At 35.6% G+C, this 25,084-nt stretch overlaps 3 protein-coding genes, 1 long non-coding RNA gene and 1 pseudogene across 5 annotated transcripts in view; 3 read left to right on the top strand and 2 right to left on the bottom strand.

Annotated features, from left to right (window-relative positions):
- The first annotated feature begins 695 nt into the window (after positions 1-695).
- LOC120191667 lies at positions 696-3,465 on the top strand (annotated as a pseudogene).
- A 208-nt stretch (positions 3,466-3,673) lies between these two features.
- On the bottom strand, positions 3,674-5,526 carry LOC120192118 (vacuolar-sorting receptor 1-like). Its single transcript, XM_039194956.1, has 6 exons — positions 5,232-5,526; positions 4,391-5,163; positions 4,228-4,297; positions 4,049-4,132; positions 3,875-3,917; positions 3,674-3,788 (listed from the first exon to the last, which is right to left on the bottom strand). The coding sequence occupies exons 1-6, from the start codon at positions 5,524-5,526 to the stop codon at positions 3,674-3,676; spliced, it is 1,380 nt and encodes a 459-aa protein (XP_039050887.1).
- Positions 5,527-6,482: 956 nt separating this feature from the next.
- On the top strand, positions 6,483-19,834 carry LOC120192004 (transcription elongation factor TFIIS-like). 2 transcript variants are annotated; one of them, XR_005522750.1, is made up of 3 exons: positions 6,483-6,753; positions 7,685-8,698; positions 19,825-19,834. XR_005522750.1 is itself a non-coding variant. In XM_039194850.1 (2 exons), the coding sequence occupies exons 1-2, from the start codon at positions 6,589-6,591 to the stop codon at positions 8,606-8,608; spliced, it is 1,089 nt and encodes a 362-aa protein (XP_039050781.1). In that variant the 5' UTR covers positions 6,483-6,588; the 3' UTR covers positions 8,609-8,977. The 2 variants fall into 2 exon arrangements, 1 of the variants encoding a protein (XP_039050781.1); XM_039194850.1 differs by lacking the exon at positions 19,825-19,834 and having other exon boundaries at positions 7,685-8,977.
- LOC120192001 (receptor-like protein kinase FERONIA) overlaps positions 10,440-25,084 on the top strand; it is a 25,541-nt gene continuing 10,896 nt past the window's right edge. Inside the window, exon 1 of the mRNA XM_039194849.1 lies at positions 10,440-13,212. Coding sequence (XP_039050780.1) covers positions 10,524-13,208 — 2,685 coding nt within the window. The 5' untranslated portion in view covers positions 10,440-10,523 and the 3' untranslated portion in view covers positions 13,209-13,212. The remainder of the gene's footprint in view (positions 13,213-25,084) is intronic.
- LOC120192005 lies at positions 17,633-19,819 on the bottom strand. The gene is made up of 3 exons (XR_005522751.1): positions 19,472-19,819; positions 17,824-17,951; positions 17,633-17,731 (listed from the first exon to the last, which is right to left on the bottom strand). It is a non-coding gene; the product is annotated as an uncharacterized LOC120192005 (long non-coding RNA).

The raw sequence follows: 25,084 nt of genomic DNA, 5'->3' as shown, positions 1-25,084 counted from the left end.
ACTGCTGGAATTATTAATGATTCCAGGGTTGAGCTTACCTGAAAATTGTGTTTTCTCTCTCTCCTGATATGGGGTTGAATGTGTGCTCTCTGCTTTATATTAATCATGCTTAGCTGATTGTGTGAATGTGGAATTGAGTGGAACTTGTGTTGTTTTTCTTACTTTTGGATTATTTTGGATCTGGGTTTAGTTTATGTTTTTACCCAGATGCTGGTTTTGGCATTTGCTATTGTTGTTAATTACAGAGATTTATGTTGCCCAGTTATAAATTGCTTCTCAATATATCCACTGAATTATTTTAGAGCTTTATGGAGTTCTCAACCTTGACAAATTGGAGATGTAATATGTTGTACTTAGTCCCTGTAGTTTCCTTTGTTCGAGCAAGGTGTTACTAGTCGCGCTCTATGCCGTTGCCAGTGAATCTATGCAGTTATTGCATTGAAAGATATGTGGTTTGCTTTGATGTGACTATAATTAAAATGTGATGCAATCTTTGTTATGTGTCCTTAGATATGGTGAGTACGAGTAGTTCATCTGATTAATATGATAAGACGATTAGTCCAATCCCTGTTTGTTCTAATCTTAGCCTGTTTGTAAATAGATATCATTTGCCTGTAGATTGGAATGGTTTGCGTTCTCTCCAATTAAAAATGTTGTAATGATTTGCATGCTTTCGTATTTTCCTTCCTGCAGAAACATACACAACTTAAACATAGTTTCTAGAATTAGCATATGAGATGGGTTGTTTTACAGTTTTGAAAAGTAAGAAGAAAAAGTCTGAGCAGTTCGGTTTTCATGAAACCTATTGCTTGTAAGGAGCATATGCCGACCACTCTTCCTGAACCCAAAGTTCAAACCTGATGGCTGCTCTCTGCGCCCCCGAGTTAAAACCAGAGTAAAACCTATTCAAGCTAACAACAAGGCAACCAGCAACAGGGCACGTACATTATCTGCTCCGTCAAGTCTCGATGCTGCTGAGCAAGTTGCTCTTGCATCAGTTGAATTTGAAGAACGGGAAGAGTTAAAGAGTTTTGCTGGAGTAGCAACGGAACTGCGGTCATCAAGTCCACAAGGACCGCAACCGCTGCCACTTCCATCTCCGCACAGTACTGCACTGAAGTCAATGGGAAGCTTTAAAGAAGGGAATGCTAGTGGCCCTCTGTTTGCTTCTGGACCATTTGCCCCTGCCTGCCTCCAGAACACTACGGATCTTCTCTTACGAAGAACTTTCAGCTGCTTTCCATCATCTCTTCTGATCGATGCACGTCTGAGGGTCTTTCTTCTGTTACGTATATGGCTTCTTTTGGAGATGATGCATCAAGCTCAAAGAAGGTTGAAGCCACTGTTACTCGCCTTCACCCATCCACTCAGGTACAAGAAAAATCTACTAATGGAACTTTCTGGTTTATGGCACACTTTCTATTTGCATACCTTTCCCTTTTTTTTCAACACTATTCTGCTTATTGTCTTATGGCTCCCAATTTAAAAGAAGGAAGTTGGTAATTTATATTAGTTTTCATAATTTTTATGATCTTCCAATGTCCATTTATTACATGCGAGACATTTGTGTTGTTGCTGCCTTGCCGGCCCTTTATATTATATTTTTCTGTACATGCAATTTTAATTCTTTTGCTATTGTAATCTGGTTTACAGACCTGCCTCTGATAAATACAACATTTTATTTTACCTACTCTCTCATATGTCTGCCAATGATTGAAATCGAGATTATTGCTACCGGAAAAGTGTTAAAAATGAATCTCAGTAAGTGTGAATATTGTGCTTGTTATGCTGCAAAAATAAATGGTTACTTTTATTCCAGTCTAACATTTTTCTTTCTCGTTTTGTTATGTAGGGTTTAAGGGATTTTATAAACGAAGTAAATACTCTCGCATTGTTGCAGCATCCGAACCTCTGTTAAATACTCTCGCATTGTTGCAGCATCCGAACCTCTGTAAATTGCTTGGATTCCATGCACATGATAGTTCAGAACAAAGAATGTTGGTCTATGAGAGGCTGTTTCATGGAAGCTTAGACAGGCTTCTGTATGGGAGATCAGACGGACCACCACTTGATTGGAACACCCGAATGAAGATTGCTTTATGTTCCGCGCAGGGTCTCACTTTCTTGCACGAGGAAGGACCATTTCAGGTAGTTTCGAAATCTCCGTGTGATCTAAATCTCGGGAAACTAAATGATATTGTATCATGTGCCCCTATGGTTGAACTTTGATCATGCGCAATCGGGGATGGTAATTCTTTTAGAAATAAGTTCTGGCATGCTTGATTTACTCCTTTTGGGATCTTATGGAACAATTTTTCAATTCTTGCTAGATTAGTTTGTGTATCAGTAACTTTTGGAAATTTGCTTTTGTTTTACCGATTAGTGTTCCACTCTTATCGCGTGGTTGACAGAAATTTAACGGAAACTTCCATTATGTGCAGGCAATGTACAGTGAATTTTCAACTGCCAATATACAGATTGACAAAGATTTCAGTGCAAAGCTTTCAGGATACGGATGTGTTGGTCATATCCTGCAGACGGAAGAGATCTCTGCTAACACACTTGTAAGTCATTTTACCTCGTAATCGATCATTTAAAGACAAATCACGTGTGATGAGCTGACGAGATTTTCATCGATCTCTCTGACTCCATAAAGGATACTTGTGTGAGTTATTTGTTGTTGATTCTCTCCATTGGTGCAGGCTGTGGCAAATCTGTCAGTAGAGACACTGGAGAGAGGATGGCTAACTCCAAAAAGCAATGTTTGGAGTTTCGGAATTGTCCTACTCGAATTACATACCGGCCGGAAGAATTTTGACAGCCGTCATCCGAGGGAAGAGAGGAACCCAGTGAAGTGGAGTCGACCATTCCTGGCCGACGATTGTAGATTATCACTCATAATGGATCCTCTCGCTTTCCTATGAAAGCTGCACTCACAGTGGCCAACATTGTACAAAGATATATCCAAAAGGACCCATCGGAGAGGCCTACCATGAGAACCATAGTCGAGAATCTCAAAATTGTCCAAGACATGAAATATTACTGTTGGTTCCCGCTGCAAGATCCAATGGCAATTGCCGGAAAACATATGTCAAGGTGGTCTAGCTTTAATGGGATCGTTACTCCTACTACCGCACCGAAATTCTGTTTCTCCCAGTCGCCACCATCTGGACCCTGGTTCTCTGTTTCTCCTACAAGAACAGCTGCTTTGCCATTGACTCTTCTACAGCGACCTTGTTCCTCTACCCTACATTAGAGGAACTCGAAAGGCAAGAAAGTTGGAGATCGTCATCGGAAACCCTTAAAAGGGCTAGTTTGGAAGGATTTTGATTGTTTATTATAATATTTTTTCTACACTTACATATAGAAAAAAAGATGTGGTTCTTCCACCAGTCCCTCTATGTCTAGATAATGAAATAGAGGATGCTGTTTTTGTAGATAAGAGTACAAGCTTGATGTGAAAAATGGATACATACATACATACATGCATACATCAAAGTATTTTTATTTTTATTTTTCCTTAATAGTTTAGATTAGAGAACCAACATAACGTCCCACAGCCACCGGAGATAAGTATATGCATAGTAACAGACTGAAAATATTTCACACCTTACAACGACAACACAATTAAACATAATGATAAAAGGCAGCCTAGAGTGGTGCCTCTGATGCTTTACTGTTCACCGCTGTTTCTTCCACCATTGAGCACCATATCTTGGGAGCCATCTGCCTCTGCATCAAATTCTTCATCATCTATAGAAAAAACAAATGATTCTAAACCCTTTAATCTACGGGGAAATAAACAGGAGCAATATCTGATATCTGAGCACAGCAACCATCTTACCAGGATTATGCACTTGAAATTGGCATATACAGCGGCTCCAGCGACCGGCCAGTAGTTTGTATATCTGGTAAAGCTGCTCATCATAATCGGATATAATGAGAAAAGGGCGTAGCATATGCTAACAATGCAATAAAATGGTGACCACGAGAGGAAAATGCTCGTAAATCGAGCATGCATGCATGCATGCATGCAGTAGATGATTACCTTCACTTAAACAAAATGATCGCTTTGCTCTCTCTTGAAAACCTCCACAAATTGCCTTGAGAACAGCTCCTTTCTCCAACTTCCCTGAATCCATCAGAAAAAGGCATGGGTTATGTTTACATTAAGTAATTCATGGAACCGTATCGCCGCCGCTGCCTGTGGTAAATTCGTATTTGAACCTCTGTACTGTCTGTTGTTTATCAGAAGAGTTGGCATTATAGTTATTTCTCCATGGGAGCCTTTGCGTATCTGAAACCAAAATTACAGCATAATTCAGAGTGTTAGGCTCTCAATGCCAAAATACAACAAAGATGGCTAGTAAAGTTTAAGATGTAACATGACCCGTGCTTCTCGTTCTGCTTCAAGAACAGGGTTCTCCACATCAGCCTCAGTGTCTCCCATGCAACTGTCGATTTTTTCGGGATCGATACCAGTAAGAGATCGGATAACTTTATCTGAACATTCTTTGGTATACTTCTCTTCCGATCGGCAGTGATTCGCAAACTCCGTAATGTAATCCCACCAAAGCCATGGCTTTCCACTTTCATTAGCAACTTTGAACAGGCAAGCTTGGCGAAGATTCTGAATCATCACGTCTTTACCGTTGTATCCTGGGCCGAGACCCGGGGCACAGTACCTACCGTGATTGATACATTGTGACCTACATCGTTTTCTCAAAACAAAAGCGTCGGGGCAATACCAAGTCATGTAGTGGGGGGTGAAACGAATGTACCCTTTCTGCTCGAGTATTCGAGCAGCTCCTTTGAAGTTCTTGATGAATTCGAGCTGGCTGTCGCACTTTGGACCGCAATCGTAGTTGCTATTCATCCAAAACTCATAGTCGATTCGATCAATGGGATGTAGGAGGGACTCCTCCCTCCAGTCAAGTTTTACGTCCACGATGTCCCCATTATTAAGTGCCTCTTTGATGCGGTCGCCTAGTGATTTACTAATGAAGACTGATGGAATGGTGATATCCTGCTCGTATTCCCCGTGAGCTTGCCCGTCTTCAGGGGTAGCCATGGTAATCAAGGGCTCGTTTATGTCATCGGCGATAAGAATAGCAGCAGCTCCAGCTCGCTGAGCAAACCATGCCTTCAAGGCGAAGAAGCAATCTGCCACAACATTTCGTATTCTGATTATTCGAGTTATTCGTTCATGTGATTTTGAGTTAAAAAAATACCTCCACGATCAACAAGGACAACAACGGGGAGTCTTGCATGCCTTGATTCGAATGAGATGTGGAATTCATCGAAGGTCTTGCATCCGCGTTTGTTTGGTCTAGGATAAACAACCGTTCCGATCAAGGTTCCACCATGCCGATGAACCCCGAAATTTCCGATCACGGAATCGAAATCTCCATTGATCGACCATAACGATGTCACTTTCAAGCAGTTCTGCTTCACTACAAAGCTGCACAAACAAGTACCCCATAGCAAAATGCATACGCTAATTACCACTCCAAACTTTTCTCTCATCTTTGCATCACCCAAAGCGAAAAGAAAAATGCTGAAAATTGCCCAATCTTGCACTCAATATATTAACATGAAAGTTGCTCTCTAGTTGTTTTCTGGGTCTTGATCTGAAGCAATTTCCAATGGTTTTGGAACTTAGCAAGTTTAAAATTTTAATTCGGTAAATCCAATGTTTGTGCTTTGGCATATAACTATGTACTCACCTCAAATTAATAATAATAATAATAATAAAATAATTAAGTCATTTTCGCTCGACAACTTCGACAATAATTTTGTCATATAACATGCCAATTATTTTAATATATAAATTTAAAAAATTTCGAATTATATTATGATTAAGGTATATTTTATATATTAAATTATGACACGATTTATGAATTATTCTGTATTTTATGATCTCTTATTTTTAAATTGTTAAAAGTAAGATTTGTTCTTGTCCCAAAAATAATAAATCAAATTCGTAAAATACAAAAAATATTGAAGATAATTTTTATTATTATACCAATTTAAAAATCATATCGTCATTCTTGGTTAGCTATTTAGTGGAAAGTGACTAAAATAACAATAATTTATAACATTAGCGAGTAAATTAAAATTTATTTTAATTTTGTGACTAAAAGAAAAATAACACGATAGTTGGATGACTATAAATTGAGTTTACCCTAAAAACACAGCTTAAAATAAAACAGATATAAAAGGGCCTACAAAGGAGGCCCATAAATAAGCCCAAGTACCCAACTAAAGGAAACGAAAGCAGCATGACTTGACTATGATTTATGAATATACGATCAATAAACCACGCATCACAGACCGTCCATTTCCCTTCTGATCAAAGATCAACGATCAATGATCAATAACAATAATAACCGTTTCATCTGGGTGGTACTTCTGTTATTTGCCTATTTCCAAAATCATTCCTTCCCTATCCGTATATTTGCAATTCGGTCCAAAACAAAATCTCCTTTTCCATCCCCCCCCCCTCTCGTCAAAAACATCCCTCACCAAAAAATATAGTGAAGGAGAGGAATTCCACCAGATCTCCTTTTATACTTTTAGGTTAATCATATGGAGAAGGAGCTGCTGCATTTGTTCGACGCCGCCAAGAAAGCGGCCGATGTGGCCACCTCCGACGCCGTTTCCTCCAACTCCTCCGAGGTTTCCAGATGCGTCGACGCCTTGAACCGGCTCAAGGATTTCCCCGTCAGTTACGATACCCTTGTTTCTTCTCAGGTTCGTTTTCTCTCTTTCCTCCTCCCGTTACGATGAATTTTTAATATCATATATATAGATTCTTAATTCGTCTGTGTCAAATTTCTTGAGTGCGATTAGGAGGAAAATTTTATTCCTTTTAAGAATTGTTTTGTTATTCGTTTGGTTGAGAGACGAACCTTTTTTCCCTTTAAATTGAAGCGAAGAATGTATATAATATTAATAGATGGACAGATATATCGATAAATAAGATTATTAATTATTAATTCTTTATAGTAGCACTGGAGTTCATAAACTTCATTGAAATTGATTAATTGATTGGCATGTGTTGAAGTATAAATAATCTGTATTAGGTGAAGTAAAGATTGCCTGAATATTTTTGGTTTTGCAAATACAATTTGGAGTCTGATAATGCTTCCTTTTAGGTTCTTAGGACAGTTAAATTTGCAGTGAATCTAGTGATAGATATAGGAATGCTTAAATGTATTAGGTTTTTTGCCAAAGGCTCCCCTGTTATAATATGAACTTCGACTACTAACCATAAGGAACAATAGAGAATTGGATAATAGAAAGCTAGGAGAAATAGAGTGTAAGAAAATGTATATTATATCATATACCTTCCTCATTTACCCTATCCCTAATTTTATTATTTGGTTGGTGGGTAATAACCATCCATCACATTTTGTTGTTTCATCAATTTGGACTTTTCTAATAAAAAAATTAACGAGCTGCTCGTGAACTTATCTAGTCAAGTTGGACTTTTTCGATTCAACTCGTTAAGATCTCGAGTCGAGTCAACCCGAGTCGAGCTTTGACCGAGTAGATTTCGAGCTGCTCAACTCATTAAGCACCTCTAGTTGGGCGTACCCGAGTCATTATCATCTGCCGACGCATCATGCATATTGGTGAATACATTAAAAAACAAAGAACTGAATTCACATATATGTTACAGGTTGGAAAAAAGCTGCGGCTTCTCACGAAGCATCCTAGAGAGAAAATCAAGACTGTGGCTTCTGACTTGCTTGAGTTGTGGAAGAAAATTGTTATTGAGGAGACTACCAATAAGAAAAACGGCACCACTAGTGCTGTCAAGGTAGAGAAGCTTCCAAAGCCAAGTGCTGTCAAGTCTGAAAAGCGCTCCAGTACAGAATCTGTGAAGGTTGAGAAGTCTAAAAGTGATTCTGTAAACTCCGTCAGAGTTGAGAAAAAGGTGGCGAATGGAGATACTGCAATATCTGAGAAGACAGATCTAGGTAAGGTTGAAACAATTTATAAGGATGAGAGACAAGCGTCGAATGTCAAGAAACCATATCAGGCTCTTGCTGGTCCTCCAAAGTTGACATCATTGGTCAAATGTAATGATCCTTTGCGTGACAAGTTCCGGGAGATTCTTGTAGAGGCCTTGTCTAAAGTTGCCAGCGAGGCCGATCAGGACATCTTGGATCAAGTGAATGCTGCTGACCCTATCCGGGTTGCTGTATCTGTTGAATCTGTGATGTTTGAGAAGATGGGTAAATCAAATGGTGCCCAAAAGTTTAAGTACAGATCTATAATGTTCAACATTAAGGATCCAAAGAATCCAGATTTGAGGAGGAAGGTTCTTCTGGGCGAAGTGAAGCCAGAAAGACTCATTACCATGACCCCAGAGGAAATGGCCAGTGACGAGAGGCAACGTGAAAATAAAGAAATTAAAGATAAGGCTTTATTTGATTGTGAGCGTGGTGGTGCACTTAAGGCCACGACAGATCAATTCAAGTGCGGGCGATGTGGTCAACGCAAGACCACATACTATCAAATGCAGACCAGGAGTGCAGATGAACCTATGACAACCTATGTAACATGCGTAAACTGCAACAATCATTGGAAATTCTGTTAGTGGAACCCAAAGATCCCGTCATTCATGCAGTGAAGGTGTAAGGTTGATCATCTCCGAAGCTTCATTCTGTTTATCTTTGTTTGTGGATTGAGTTTTAAATAATAGTTTACATAAATGCATATTTATCTGCACTGCAATAGGTCCTTTCTTAGGGATAACTAGGTGTTTGAGGGATGATTGTGCCAAAAGCATAACTCAGCTTGTTTCAAATCTTAGGTACTTCCATATCTCTCCCATTCTTCCAGCAACAGTGGCTTGTCTTTCAGATGTATCATTCCAAAGGGTAGGGAGGATGGTAGTGGTAGAATTAGACCTTCTTGATTTCTTAATGTACCAATTAACACTGCTATGAACCCATGCTTTGATTTTTCTAGCGGTTATTATTTTTGTTTCATCTCCACGGTTTCTCCTTTACATCATCTGTGATTTTCTTAGTTAAGGATTGTGTTCTTGTTAAGATACTGCCTCCGAATTCGTTCGATCTGCAAATTACAATGTTAAAAATCAAATGACCAATTAGCTCAGTTTATTAGAGTGTCGTGCTAATAACACAAATGTCATAGGTTCGTTAAAAATCAAATGACCAATTAGCTCACTTTACTAGAGTGTCGTGCTAATAACACAAAGGTCATAGGTTCGTTAAAAATCAAATGACCAATTAGCTCACTTTACTAGAGTGTCGTGCTAATAACACAAAGGCCATAGGTTCGAGACGTGCATCGAGCCTCTGTACCTATATATTTGGGTTTTGAAGTTGAGTTGAAGTTTTTTTAACTTTCTTTTGCAATGCAATTCCAACACATCATTTTATTGTTATGTCAATAAAATAATATCATTTTTCATTGAAGAAATGTGTGGAACATAAACTTTATATGTCAGCGTTGCAAAAAAATGTAACAATTAATTAATATTTATGCTTTTTTGTACGAATTAATTAATATTTACGTTGAAAACAGATAAATTTAATTTTAAAAAATTAAGTATTAAATTTAAAAAAGGAGTAAAGTGAAATTAATAAAAATTATAAAATTTAAAGATTAAAGATTAATTTTATGATGATAAATAATTCCCGGATGCAAGTTGACTACCCTTCCCATATGCAATATTCCATTTGGACCCAAAAATCAAAATGTACAGCCGATCACAACTAAACGCTCTATTTTTGTATTTTGGCAAAGAAAAAAACACAAAGAACGCGTTAACTAACGCAACGCGTCATCTATCTATCTGTCATCCATCATCAATTTCATATTTTTAATGTCAAATCAAAATATGCTTTCATTTGTTTTTCCTCCTCATATTTATTTACTTATAATTGTTTATATATGATAAATTTATTTATATAAAAATATTAATTTCATATAAAAATATAAATATTTAATAAATATAAATGAATGAAAAATTAAAATAAAATTGCTTATTTTTTTAAAAATTAAATAAATAATTTTATATTGAAACTAAAACTAATTATTTTTTATAAAAATTTGATATATAAAATTTAATTTTTGAATATTTATTTTTATTTCAATCATCTATTTAAATTTATATAAAAATAATATTTTACAAATGCTACTAATTGAACGTTGAATAATTGTTGTCAATTATAAAATGCAACTAACAAACGTTAATATTTTTTAATCACATTGATTAACTAAATTCAGACAGAGAGCTGAACTAAAAATCCAGAAAACTAGGAAGGGCGTTTCAGCATCTCCTTCAACCTCAAACCTCACCGCTCTCTTTCTCTCGTTTCTTTGAAGACAAATTGGTCTAAAGCCCTTTACTTTTACAAGATTGATCTTTGGATTGGATCTCTTCTAGCTAAGGAAAATTCTGGGTTTCCTTTGATTTTTTCATTTGTTATCGAAGATCCAACCTTTTCCTTCTCTGAACTCAGTTTAGACTCACTGAGTCCATGAGGAACTCTGCTGTTACTCAACCTTTTCCCGTCCCGGTCACCATTTTCGCCTCCTTGTTCCTCTTTCAACTTGTCTTAGCTGCCGACTATGTACCGACTGAGAAAATCCTCCTAAATTGCGGCGAAAAAACCGAGCTACCAGACAATGACAATCGGAAATGGACACCCGATATCGGGTCCATGTTCCTTGTCGGAACCGGGAAATCAGTCGTTTCCCGAGCCGCCACGCAAGATCCCGCGGTACCCGAAGTTCCGTACTTGACGGCCCGTGTTTTCCGTTCCAACTTCACCTACAGTTTCCCGGTGGTCGCCGGCCGGAAATTTGTAAGGCTGTATTTCTACGCTAATTCATACGACGGTCAAAATGCAACCAATGCCTTGTTTTCCGTCACCAGCGGTTCCTTTACTCTGCTCAAGAATTTCAGCGCCGCTCAAACCAGTGAAGCTTTGAATTATGCTTTCATTATCAAAGAGTACTCCATTAATGTAGATGGTGAGCTTTTGAACTTGACATTTAGTCCCTCTCCAAATGCGTATGCATTTGTGAATGGGATCGAGGTATTGTCTATGCCTGATATTTACAGTAATCTCGACGGGGTTCCGGTCGTCGGTCAACAAGCTCCGTTCACCATTGATAACAGTACAGCTCTGGAGAACGTTTATCGGCTGAATGTCGGTGGGAGCGATATCTCGCCGTCTGGTGATACCGGCCTTTTCCGGTCATGGTATGATGATCAGCCATACCTTTTTGGTGCAGGCTTTGGTGTTTCAGCATCTGCTGATCCGAATGTCACTGTTGATTACGGGACAATGCCGACGTATATCGCTCCGACGAATGTTTACACCACGGCTAGATCGATGGGGCAGGATGCTGGAATCAACCAGAACTACAATTTGACATGGTTATTCAACATTGACACTGGATTCTCTTACTTGGTGAGGTTACATTTCTGTGAATTTACTGATAACATCACTAAGATTAACCAGAGAGTGTTTGATGTGTTCCTCAATAATCAAACTGCCGAGCAAGGGGTCGATGTGATTGGCATGGCGGAACAAGTTGATGTTCCGATGTATAAAGATTACGTCGTGGTTGTTCCGGGAAGCAACTCTCAACAGGATCTTTGGCTCGCATTGCTCCCGGACAAGACTAACAAGCCTCAGATTTATGACGCAATCTTAAATGGTGTGGAGATATTCAAGATAAATGATCCGAACAACAACCTTGCTGGGCCTAATCCGACCCCTGGTCTGGAACAGGAAGCAGTTGATCCATCATTGGCTCTGCCATCTATTACAGGTCATTCGAAGAACCGGACGGGGATCATTGCCGGGGGAGTCGGTGGCGGAGTGGTCATGTTGCTTGTAATCGGTCTGTGTGTTTTTGTTGCCTTACGTCGCCGTAGGCATGGGAATGACACAAGCACGAATGATGGTCCTTCGGGATGGCTTCCTCTTTCGTTGTATGGAAATTCACACTCTGCAGGTTCGGCAAAGACAACTACCACGGGGAGTATTGCTTCCTCCCTGCCTTCGAACCTTTGTCGTCACTTCTCGTTCGCCGAGATCAAGGCTGCCACAAACAACTTTGATGATGCTTTGCTCCTTGGCTTGGGAGGTTTTGGCAAAGTTTACAAGGGTGAAATTGATGGTGGGACGACTAAAGTCGCGATCAAACGGGGCAACCCGTTATCTGATCAAGGTTTACATGAGTTCCAGACCGAGATTGAAATGCTTTCCAAGCTCCGCCACCGCCACCTTGTTTCGTTGATCGGTTACTGTGAAGAGAAAGGCGAAATGATCCTGGTTTATGATTATATGGCTTATGGAACATTGCGTGAACATCTATACAAAACACAAAAGCCACCTCTTCCGTGGAAGCAAAGGCTCGAAATATGCATCGGGGCTGCTCGCGGTTTGCATTACCTCCACACTGGTGCCAAATACACTATTATTCACCGTGATGTCAAGACGACAAATATTCTGCTCGACGATAAGTGGGTTGCAAAAGTTTCGGATTTCGGCTTGTCGAAAACTGGCCCTACATTGGATCATACTCACGTGAGCACCGTCGTGAAGGGCAGCTTCGGCTATTTGGATCCCGAGTATTTCAGGCGACAACAACTAACCGATAAATCCGATGTTTACTCATTCGGTGTTGTCCTGTTCGAGATCCTTTGCGCTCGTCCAGTATTGAACCCCACACTGCCAAAGGAGCAAGTGAGCCTTGCAGAGTGGGCTCCTCATTGTCACAAGAAAGGCATCCTTGATCAAATCATGGACCCTTATCTGAAAGGAAAGATAGCACCGGAATGCTTCAAAAAGTTTGCCGAGACCGCAATGAAGTGCGTGGCTGATCAGGGAATCGACAGACCATCGATGGGCGACGTTCTGTGGAACTTGGAGTTCGCTTTGCAACTACAAGAGAGTGCAGAAGAAAGTGGCAAGGGAATCAGTGGAATCAACGTCGAGGAAGGGACCTACGATAACATAACATGTAAAGGCAAGAAAGACTGTAACGCATCCCCCGGTTTCGATGGTAACGTGACAGATTCTCGGAGTAGTGGAATGAGTATGAGTATGAGTATGAGCATCGGCGGTCAAAGCCTTGCTAGTACAGACTCCGACGGGTTAACACCCAGTGCTGTTTTCTCACAGATCATGAACCCTAAAGGGCGTTAAAGTGGTTGCATTAAGAACCGGCTGCCACGGATATGCTCGCAGTTGTTACTCGACATCATCGGAATCGATTTCTTTTCTTTGTTGTGTTCATTTTATCTGTTAGCATGCATTTGTTATCCCTTCACTGGATTTGTTTCAATCAAATATCAGGTGTTTCCTGAAGAGTATTTGTTGCATTTCAAGTGATAGTCCCCTGCATTTGTGTATTGACAATTCATTTCTTCATTATACATCTACTAAACAAGGTTTGCTTCCACTCTGTTGCCTACTGATCCGAATCAAATACAGTAAACACCCATTATAGAGATGATTCAATTTATTAGAATAAGAAAAAACATGAGGATAAGCTGACAGAACGTGGGACATAGAAACAGAGTGGGAGAGCTGTATGTGTGTATATGATGATTTTTGTTTGTATAAAAGAACGTCGGCTGATGACTTGTTGTACCGAACTTAATAATAATATATTGGGTTAGGTATTCCCTGAAATAAAGAGAGTGTTGGTGGGTGAGAACACCGGACTTGAAAAATTATTTTTTTATTCTATTTAATTCGAATTTATTTTTAGTTCTAATTTTATAAATTTGATTTGAAAAAATTTTAAATTCGAATCAAGTTATAAAATAGAATTTTAATTGTAACTCGAATAACTCAAAATTTTTAGTAATTAGTTGATTGATTTTTAAGTTTGAGTCGAATCTCTCTACTTTGTATGATATATTTATATCACATATAAAAAATATGAATAAATATATATGTAACGTATATAGTTATAGAAAATTGTTTAAAATAGAATCAAGTAATATCATAATGTTATAAATATTCACAATTAAATTTAAACATAAACTCGAATAATTCAACTTGATTTGACTCGACTCGAGAAAATTTCAAATCAAATTTGAGTTATAAAATATGACTCGTCAATTCAAACAATTCAAAATTTTTTGACTCAACTCAACTCAATCAAACTTTTACCCCCAAGTGTATTCGTTTAATACTTCGTTTTGGGAACTAGAAGGTCCAAGGTTTCCTTCTCTCTTTTTTTTTGGTAAACTACTTAAACTATTTTTTTTTGTTCTATTTTGGTATTCAAACTTTATTATTATTTAAAATTATACATGACATTTAGTTTATGTTTTAATTTGGTATGCCACCATTAAAAAATTAACATAATTGTTGATGTGATATTTTTTAAATTATAATGTGACATTATCTTATTGTGACACATCAATATCACTATTAAGGTTTTAACGACAGAGTATCAAAAACTTAAACTAAAAGTTAGGTACGATTTAAAAAAAATAAAGTTTAAGTACCAAAACAAAATCAAAGTAATAATTTAAATACTAAACGTGCAGTTTACGCTTTTTACAAAATAAAAACACCTAATTTTATTATGAAAGAAGAAATAACTAAAATTATAACAAGAGTTTACAATTAGATTCATAAACTAAACATATAATCAAGATGTTCTCTTATAATCATCAAAATAATAAATTAATCATTTAAGATTATATAAAATCATACAAAGAAAATATAAAAAAATTCATTCAAAAATAGTTAAATAATAAATAGATATAAATAGATCTGAATGTTATAATAAATGAACTACAATATAAATTTTTGGTGAATTATAATATATCTATACGAATAAATCTAATTGATACAAAAATGTCTACAAAGTAAAAAAAAAATAGTTGGGAATTTTATGATGTTTAATAGGAAGGGTCCACACGGATAGAGTTGTTGGGTCATGGCTGCAACATGCTGTTGCACTAAATGCGGTAAAAGGATGCGGGGATTGACGTAATATTATGTTTGTTAAAAAAATTTGTGTTCAACTCGTCATTCGTTTAGTATATTAATATTTTGTTCGACTTATGCTCGTTCAAAAAATTATTACGTGATTCGTTATTCGTTAAGATCACCATAATTTTCATCTTATTTTGTTAATTATAAATAAAATTTATTAATACTATATAAAAGTTTAATATAAACATAAGATAATAAATTTAACCAAAAAAATTATTAAAAGAGTGTACGAAATGATTTCAAAGGTTAAACTCTAAAGTAACAATCAATAAGGGGTCATTTGGTTCACGACATACAACATTATCGGGGGAATGAAATCTCATTCTCCCGTTTGGTTGGTCGATAATCTTATTTCCGGTAATCTTTTATTACCAACAGTGAATTTTTTGGGGTATATTACCGGGAATGTGATTACCCCATTTCTTTAAGTATTGTTGGATTATCGAATTTTTGGACTAAAATGCCCTTAATTTTTTTTCAAAATTATCCTTCTTCTGTCGTTGAATAATAAAAATTATACGAATGTTAAATTACAAATTTATCCTTAAACTATTTTAGATTTACAACAAAAAAATCCATAAATATAATTTTATATGAAGTTCATGGGTTAAAATAAAAGTTTACGCTTTCAATAAACCTATTTATCTTTTAAATTTTGTAAAAAAAATTATATAAATTTTATGAATTTAAATTTTATTTTTTTAAAGAAAATATATAAATTAATTATAGCAATATTATAGTAGAATTAAACTTGTTAAAAAAACAAATATATAATAAGGACAATTTGGTAAAATATACATTCCAATAATCTTTTATTCCTTTAACCAAACACTGTAATCTTACATTCCTATTAAACCAACCAAACACAAAATACAACATTCTAAGTAATCCTATTCCCTGGTAATCTTTTATTCTCACTGGTAATCTTACATTCCGTGTACCAAACGTACCTAAATACATCAAACTAGTAAATTAATAATAATTATAATTAGTATTTTACAATCTTTCTTACCATCTATTAGCTAATTAGTACTTATTATTTAGACTACCTTTTTTTTAATGAAATAATTTTTTAAGGTAACTAGTAAAATGTTATTTAAAAAATTAACGAAATGTTTACGAACTTATCGAGTCGAGTTAGACCTTGTTCGACTCAACTCGTTAAGGTCTCGAGTTAACCCGAGTCGAGTATTAACCGAATTTTATCGAGTCGAGTTCGAACAACTCACAAACTGCTCAACTCATTAAACACTCCTATTTCCACCGACAAACTCGACATGCCGGTCAGAATCGGAGTGATCGTCGGACCCCTACAAGTATCACATGTGTCATATACTGTCTTCCGACAAACTTGAACAAAGGCTGAAATGAAAATCCATGAAAGATGTGCTCAAAGCACTTACTATAGAAAAGCATGATCCCATATTGTCTAAACTGCCAGCAGCAGCAGCAATGTATCTCGAAGAAAATGAGAAGGTAACCCTCGTTAACAACAAGTCGTCATCAAAAATAATAAATTATGATATGCTATGTTGCTCAGACTCTTCGTTTTTCACGAAATATCTATATCTGACACTCGGATAAGAGGCATGATAGTAAATTGTGGTTGTGATGTTACGACATGATTTATTTCTTAAAAACTAGATCAAATCATCATATTAAATCGAAAATCGATTAATTCCGAGAATCGAATTCTGGTATAATCATGGTAAGTTTCAAGGAATGCAAGGTCATCAATAAACTGTCTCTCTAATGTCCCAAGTATAAACACCCTGACAATTTCCTTGAGGAAAACATCCCCCTGTTCACGGAACAAAATATCAGAAAGGTGAACGATGTCGTACAAAACCCATAGGTATTAGTACACGATAATCGCCATCAACCCATCACATACTTCTGGGTCCAGCGGCGTGCGGTAGCTTCGTACTTGGCCCGATCATTCTTATACATGTGAGCAATCTCCGGTACAAGCGGGCCATCAGGGTTCGGATCAATTAAAAACTAACAAATAGAAAGCAGAATCTGATTTGCACTTGAATTAGGGGCTGTTTGTTTGTCTCTTAATGGAATCATTCAGCGTTAAATGTTGAACCGTTCAGCATTCAGCGCGTTTGTTTCGCACCTCTGAATGATTCAGTGCTGACTGATTCAGCAAAACAGTGCTGAATGATTCAGCAAAACAGTGCTGAATGATTCAGAGTCAGTAAACAAACAACATGTCACATTCAGAACTAATTCATCCAAAACCTCTGAATTATTCAACATTTGAATCATTCAACACTTAATCATTCTGAAGTAAACAAACAGCCCCTTAGTATTTCTACCATGCATTCCAAACTTGAAACAAACTCTACTGATTTTGACCAAATTTACATAAAATTCCAAAAAGCAGCAGCAACAGTAGCAGAAATGGTGCAAGGCGTATCTATATTCCCAGTGAGATCATTTGAATTCGATCAAGGTCGGTCTTCGGGTCATGAATTACGATATTTATCATTCAGTTCACAAACCAGATTACCATAGTATAGTGTTCTAGACCTACCTCAGCCAGCCAAAACAGATAATGTACTAGAATTACCATAATATTAACTGGGGTATGGTCAAATCTTGGAAATGGTTAATGCAGGGCTCCATTGTTCTTTTAGGATATCAAGGCAAATGCTCCCATTTCTGTTGATGTTTGGATGGAAGGCCTAGGTCTTAAACGCGACCTAAACAAACAAAATCGGCATTATCAATTAAAAGAGTATATCACTAAAAATAAGTCTTTTCATACATGCCACAAAGGGGTACAGTATAATACCTTAGGAGGCTTGAAAGGATAGTCCGGATGAACATGAATATTAACCAAAAATACCCCTCCTGCATAAGGGCTATCGGAGGGCCCCATAATTGTTGCTTGCCAATGAAACATGTCTTCTGCTTCAGGACCTACTACAAGCAATGCAAAGCACTCATCAGTGCACATGCACATGCACATGACCATTAACATTTATATTTTTGTTAACTAAAGTAAAAGGAAGAATGCATGCTCACAAACTTGCACACCCACGGTTAGATTTAGGGACGGACGGGTGAACTTCTAAAATTTTAGAAGGTTGAACTTTTAAAATTCTAAGGACGAAAATAAATTATTAATTGAAAATATAAAGAAAATATCTAAAATATATATTAATTTTAAATTTTTAAGGAGAGCGACCGCCGCCCTACCTCCTCTTCGGTCCATCTCTGGTTAGATTCACAAGTCCTGTATGCATTAGGCATGGGTTTGGACACCACCAAAAGAAAACAATTTTTAGTTTCCCTAGTAGGTTCGCTTGTGATTCTCTGCACACTTATCGTGTGAACTACCCAAAGAGGCGCTCCAATCACCCTCTTTAGGAGTTGGGAGACAAAATCGTGAGGTTAAAACTGAGAACAAACACTCCGGGAATATAATTCCAATTGTTGGGATTTAGCCAACTGCCCTATAGACGACACTTCGCAGACTTCTCCTGGAAGAGGGTGTAAATGAATCGATACTGACAAATAAAATTATGTTCGTATTCATTTGTTTATTTTTTAAGATGTACATGTTTGATTTATGTTCGTTTAAATTTCTAGTACCATATTCATGTTCATTTATTTATTTTTGAAACTGTGTTCGTTCATTTAGCGTTCATGAACATGTTCATTTGATGTTCGCAAACATATTCGTTTAACGTTCGTTCAATGATAGGAAATCAACCCTCTTTTTAACTTTTTATTTGAAAGCAAAAATAATGTTGAAATTATGCCACTATTTCTTAAGTTCCATAGGCTTCACAGTTTGAACTTCAAAATTCAGTTTATATTCGATTTACTCTATATCTTCAACATTTAAATTATAAAAAAATAAGAGAAAAATAAGAACTGGGTAAATGAGCTCATAAACCAACCAATAAACGAGTTTGTTCGTGAATATAAACGAATTAAACACACTCTATTCGTGTTTGTTTATTTATTAAAGGAACAAAAAAAACTTCATTCGTATTCATTTATTTAGCTTAATAAACGAATGTTATCATGAATAATTTATCGAACAATTTGTTCAAGCACACCCCAGGAGTCGGAAGATCCATCAACAACAATAATTCACAAACATGGGCACACCACTTAACTATACGCAAGAATCAACGCCATCTCTATTTTCTAACCAGATGGAAAGAAACAATTTCACCATAATGGTCTAAGAACAACAGAAAAGCTTCCTGATCGCATTACAATCAAATAAGTTTCAGAAAGAAGAACCCAGATTTGGAATTTAATCGATTCATTCATAAGCTAAAACCAACGACGCAACTGGGGGAAAATGAAAGGGTAGTCTGATCACACACAACCTATAACACAGCCCATAAATCTGAGCCATAGGAAGATAACCAAACTGGAGAAAATAAAGGATCAGTGAAATTATATTGAAAAAGAGATTGTACCTGCACTGCAAGAAGTGGGTGGATCCTTCTGCAGATCCTTGAGTTCCTTCAAAATCCGCTTCGAAGCCATGACGCTTGAACAGACGAGAACACAATGAATCTACCAGGAATTCGATAAAAAAAATTAAATAAAATCACAACAACAAAAATCCCATGTCATAAATGACAATATATGGCATTAACAGCAAAAAAAAAAGCTTGAAGATAGAGAAGGAAATGTAAAAAAAATGATAAAAATTCCTGGGAGAAATTGATGGTGTTAGAGATGAGTCGAGAATAGCGGTGAAAAGAGAGAACGGAGCCCTCTCTTCTCTCTACAACCGCACCTTTTCCACCCGCAATCCCTTGATTTTGCACTTCAAAGTTCAATCGCTAAATCGCGGTGACATCTGACATGTCTCTACCACCGACGCTTCAAACTCAATGGCCTTTAGGGTAAAACACCCGTTGGCCATTTAACTATTATTGATTTTCTAATTTATTCATATAACTATTGTTTTTACAAATTTAGTCACTAATTTTACGGATAGTTATACTGTACAGCAATCTGATTAAGGTTAATTCAAGATGGTTTTCATCCTAATACATTATAATTTTTAACCTAAAATGTTATACAAATTTATAATATTATCAATTACAATCGAAGAGTTATATTGCGGAAAGTTTAGGGCTTACAACCTAAAATGTTATAAATAAGGTTATTTTGTCCAATCTGAAAAGTTACGCTATTGATAAAATTTTCTGTTATAATCAATTTCTGTCATTTTTTAACTTATATTAATAAGTTTAATTTTAGAATTTCAGTTACTTTTACAAGTTTTTATTTATTTATTTTAATTATTACCTTTCTTTATAAGAAATTGTGACATTTATATTATTACTTGTTAGTGTCAATAATCTCTAGATTATTGGGTAAAACTTATTGGGTAAAACTTCTTAGTTGATACTAAATAAAATTCTTTTTCTCTTCTCCGTAAGAATTGTTGAAACGAATATTACTACTTATTGATACGTGATTTTACTTTATTAATTAATATAGCTCAAGTGCAATCCAATGCCACATAGACTTATTTTATTTCACTTGTCACGAAGATAATTTATATATTTTTTTAATAAAAAAGATAATTTATGTAACACCTCAACCCGTATCCGACCCGGATACAAATCCGAGATGTCACATTGACTTTTTAAAATGATATTCTTACAAATTATCAAAACATTTGGACTTATATTAAAAAATACAATAATATACCGTTGAATTATGTTTCATTATAACAAATTTAAGATAAAAATGTTTTTATGAACAATGATCAACAGTATCGTGAACAGTACCAATGTTCAAAATTTTCCAGAATGCTACAGGGGTATCGATACCCTGCTACAGTGTACCGATACCCTTGCTACAGTAATTTCGGTCCACTTATATAAAACTCATAAAATTAAAACTTTCATAACTATACATTTACCATTTACATAAATACATTTAAAACCTTCCCAAAACTCGATCAGAGCACACATACTTAATTTATCGACTTTGTTTACATGCCAACCTATTTATCACATAATAAGGCATATTGTGTAATTTACTTCTGACCTGATCTTTGAGCAGAGATATGTTGTTCCTTTGAACTTAGCTTTGATCCTCCTGATTCTCAGTACCTACGTGTAAATCACTTACACGCTAAGTCATAGACATATTGAGGCATATAAATATAATAATGATGCATTCCTTATGAATATGAACATGCAATTTATCCATTCAGTCATGTCACATATAATTCAATGTAAACGATAATAACATGGTAACATATAACAATAATAATGTAATTACCTTTGATAACATTTTATAGGCCCATGTACATTACCGAGAACTCAAGGTATTAAAGTACATTGAGGTTGTGCATTATTGTTGTCACCACAGCTCGTATGGGTCCTACTAGGGGCATATGAAATTTGTCCCAAATGACCTATGATTTGTCCCGAAGGACCACGTAGAACCCTCGACTCTTGGCATGCCAACTATACCTATAGCTCTCATATCATATACCATGGGCATTATTCTTATGTTTCATATGTTCACGTACTCATGTCATTTCTCTGGTGATTACATAGATCATATCGTTTATCTCATGTCATATTCTCATATCACATATTATATCACATGTGCATTTGAATCTATTCATATATATCGCTTATCAAATCATATGAACATATATATCTTATGTATGTATCATAATAATTATCATGTATGCATGTTCATAACTATTGTACTATGAAAATTAACATAGGAATTAGACTTATTACAAATCTTATTCCATTGTACTATACTTATAGTATACACTCACCTATATCTCCTTGCCTTTCCCTCGATCCATCTTACTTGTCCCTTGTTCTGGAACTCGTTTAGGTTCGATATCTACATAAACATAAATTCCGAGACGATTATCAGAAGCTTAAACCTTATACTTCGATGCTATTAACTTAAACGAATTTAACAGGCCAATATTCACTTTTTCCTTTATGGGGTATCAATACACTCCTTAGGGTATCGATACCCTTATTGCATTATGTGATTTTTCATTCAAGAGGGTATCGGTACACATACGTAGGGTACCGATACACTCTGCCCAAAACAAGTTTTTTCACCCGAAGGTTCATCAACCCTTCACTGAATTTCCTCATATACAACTCCTTTCATGTTCTTAACTTACATATACATGCTTAAACTCATTTATATCCATTTATCTCATCTTTAACCTTAATATCATCTCCTCTTTATGAACTTCAAGAATCATACCCAATTTTTAACATGTTTTAAATCTAATTCTAATACTTCATATTCCTTAATTAGGTTGATGACAAGTCAAATCCAACTTTCAATTCTTATTATAAACTCTATTTCAAGATTTCACTCAAGAACTCCAAATCTTTAATCTTCCCTAACTCCTTTATCTTTTGATTTTAAGATAACTTAAGTTTTCCTTAAGCTTAGTTATCATCTAATGATCAAAACACAAACTTAAAATCAACAAATCAGAAAACTTACCTTTGCATGGCTCTCTCTCACGTATGAAGAAGAAGAAGAAGGAAGAGATTTCTGGAGAAATCTCTCAACCTTATCCCCATATATATCATTATCTTATCATTTCCAAGTCAAATGACTATTTTTTCCTTTAATTCTTTTAATAATTACTAATAACCCTTCAGGAATTATTTTCAAATAAGTCATCAAACTATTCAATTATTCAACTTTAATCACCAAATTCCGAAGTCTTACAATTTAGTCACTAACCCGGTATTGAGGATGTTACAAATCTCCCATCCTTTTAAGAAAATTCATCCTAGAATTTTCATTGTACATACCAATAAGAACATATATTTAATGTTCTTATGTTGCTTTCTCAACTTTATCCCTTCGCAATTTATAATCAATGATTTGCCATCAATTTCCAAAGAACCCAATCCATTTATGTTTTTTTTCTCCTTCAATTCTGCATTTTCCTTTGACCTTTCTAAAATCCATATAATGTCACTCATCATGTAGACAGTAGTATCCATTTTAGTCACTTAACATCATAAATCCATCTCTAATTACCTTATAATAATGATCAAACTCTTATTACATCATCATTTGACCAAGAACATAACTTTAAATCTTCTTTAAATGTGATAAAACATATACTTTACGAAATCAAACAATCTTTTCACATCACCTTGCACACTTTTCTTACTTCTATATCGAACTTATCATCTACACTTCCATAGAACCTTTATCATATATGATTCTTTAAATTCAATCCTTTTTATTTATTTATCCATTTATCCTTTCATAATCAAAATCTCCTTATTACATAACTGAACCATATCTTTCACCCATGTTTTTCTATTCTTTTCGTATCACTTTTACTTATCTCTGATTACATCTCTTTATTCCCTCTTCATAACTCTTATAATCCATATGAATTGCCCAACAATCTTGTTCTTATACAAAATCTTTATTCTATCTACTACTACCTTTAATTTCCTTTGAATACACAAATCCAAATCCACATCATACTTGATTAACTTAGCTTTATATCCTTTTCACATATTATAATTATATCTCCTTACCATTACAACTAATCAATAAACAACTATTAAATCTAGGGCACAAGCCCTTAATCAACCAATCATATACATAATTTCCAATTTAAATTATCCTCATAATAGTTTACTTAACTTATCAAATTCACGTTCGTTCTCATACACCATATAATTTCCATTGTTCAGATTCAACCATTTCATCTACCTTTGTCTTATAAATTGATCACTGATGTACATATTCTTAAACTCTTCCAAAACAATATTCTCCATCATTTGATCTTTTAATATTCTCCAATTAACATCCAACCCCTTTACTTTATCTTATCAGTGCAACAAAGGAACTACTCTATTTTCGAACGATAAAGATCTTCTAATACTGAAATTTCTAATCCGTCTGAAATGATTAGCTTTACTCTTTTCAATCTACAATTGGCATTTGTATGCTAATTATATAACTGGTTCATTTCCAATCTTACTTCAAATCCATTGAATAATAATTTCATCAACTTAGCAGGAAATTCAATTCTCTGAATTCTAATGGAACACTTTCAATATATCTTATTTATCCAACCACTGTGCCCTAATAGATTTGTCACTGCCACATCACTATAAATAACTTCTAATTGAATTCTCAATTCTTTTACCAATTTACTACTAATATATGAATATGCAAGCCCAAATCAAACAATTTCATAACATATTTATTATACATTAGAAATGTACCTGCTATTATCTCTGGATCATCAAAATCTTCATTGGTATTGATATTATACACTCAAGAAGTGGAGCGTATTTCCTGTTGAGTAGAGGATTCAGGTTGACTTATGCCTCTTCCTCTTCCTCTACCTCATCATCTCTGAGACATCGAAGCAGATTGCTCCAACTGTATTGGTTCTCCTGTCCTCAATGGATAATCTCTCATGAAATGTCCTACTTTACCACATCGGAAGCAAGCTCTGGTAACTACTCTACACATTCCACTATGGCTTATTCCACATATTTCACATTATCTAATTTGACTCTGATTTGCTTCCCCAACACTAGACCCTACTGATTGAGTCTGTCTAGCTCTCATCTAATTTAGTACTCCAGTAGAGAATGCCATCGACTCTGATTGTGTTTGAGATCAGAAACCAGAATCTTTACCTCTATTGGGTAGTGCAAAACTTAATGAAGCCCCAATTCTTTTATATGGTTGGGTTCTTTGATCCCTAAAACTTTCATTCTGAACTCTCTCTAAAGCTTTAACACGATTTACTACCTCTTGAAATGAGGACAAGTTCAGAACGATCAACATTTCTTTCAACCTTGGGCGTAAGCCCTCCACAAACCATTCACACGCATCTTTTTCTGTAGTCACAAGCTCCGAAGCAAACCGACTCAGCTTATTAAATTCACATTCATATTCGTATATGGATCGATTCATCTGTTTCAAATTCATAAACTCTTGCTTCATTTGCCTGATGAATTGATCTCCAATGTATTTTTGCTTAAACTTTTCCAAGAACAGAAACCAAGTTACTTGATCAC

The sequence above is a fragment of the Hibiscus syriacus genome, unplaced genomic scaffold, assembly GCF_006381635.1.
Source record: "Hibiscus syriacus cultivar Baekdansim isolate YM2019G1 unplaced genomic scaffold, ASM638163v2 tig00116971_pilon, whole genome shotgun sequence".
NCBI lineage: Eukaryota > Viridiplantae > Streptophyta > Magnoliopsida > Malvales > Malvaceae > Hibiscus > Hibiscus syriacus.
The sequence above is the reverse complement of the archived record's forward strand: the minus strand, read 5'-3'. Positions and strand labels throughout refer to the sequence as shown.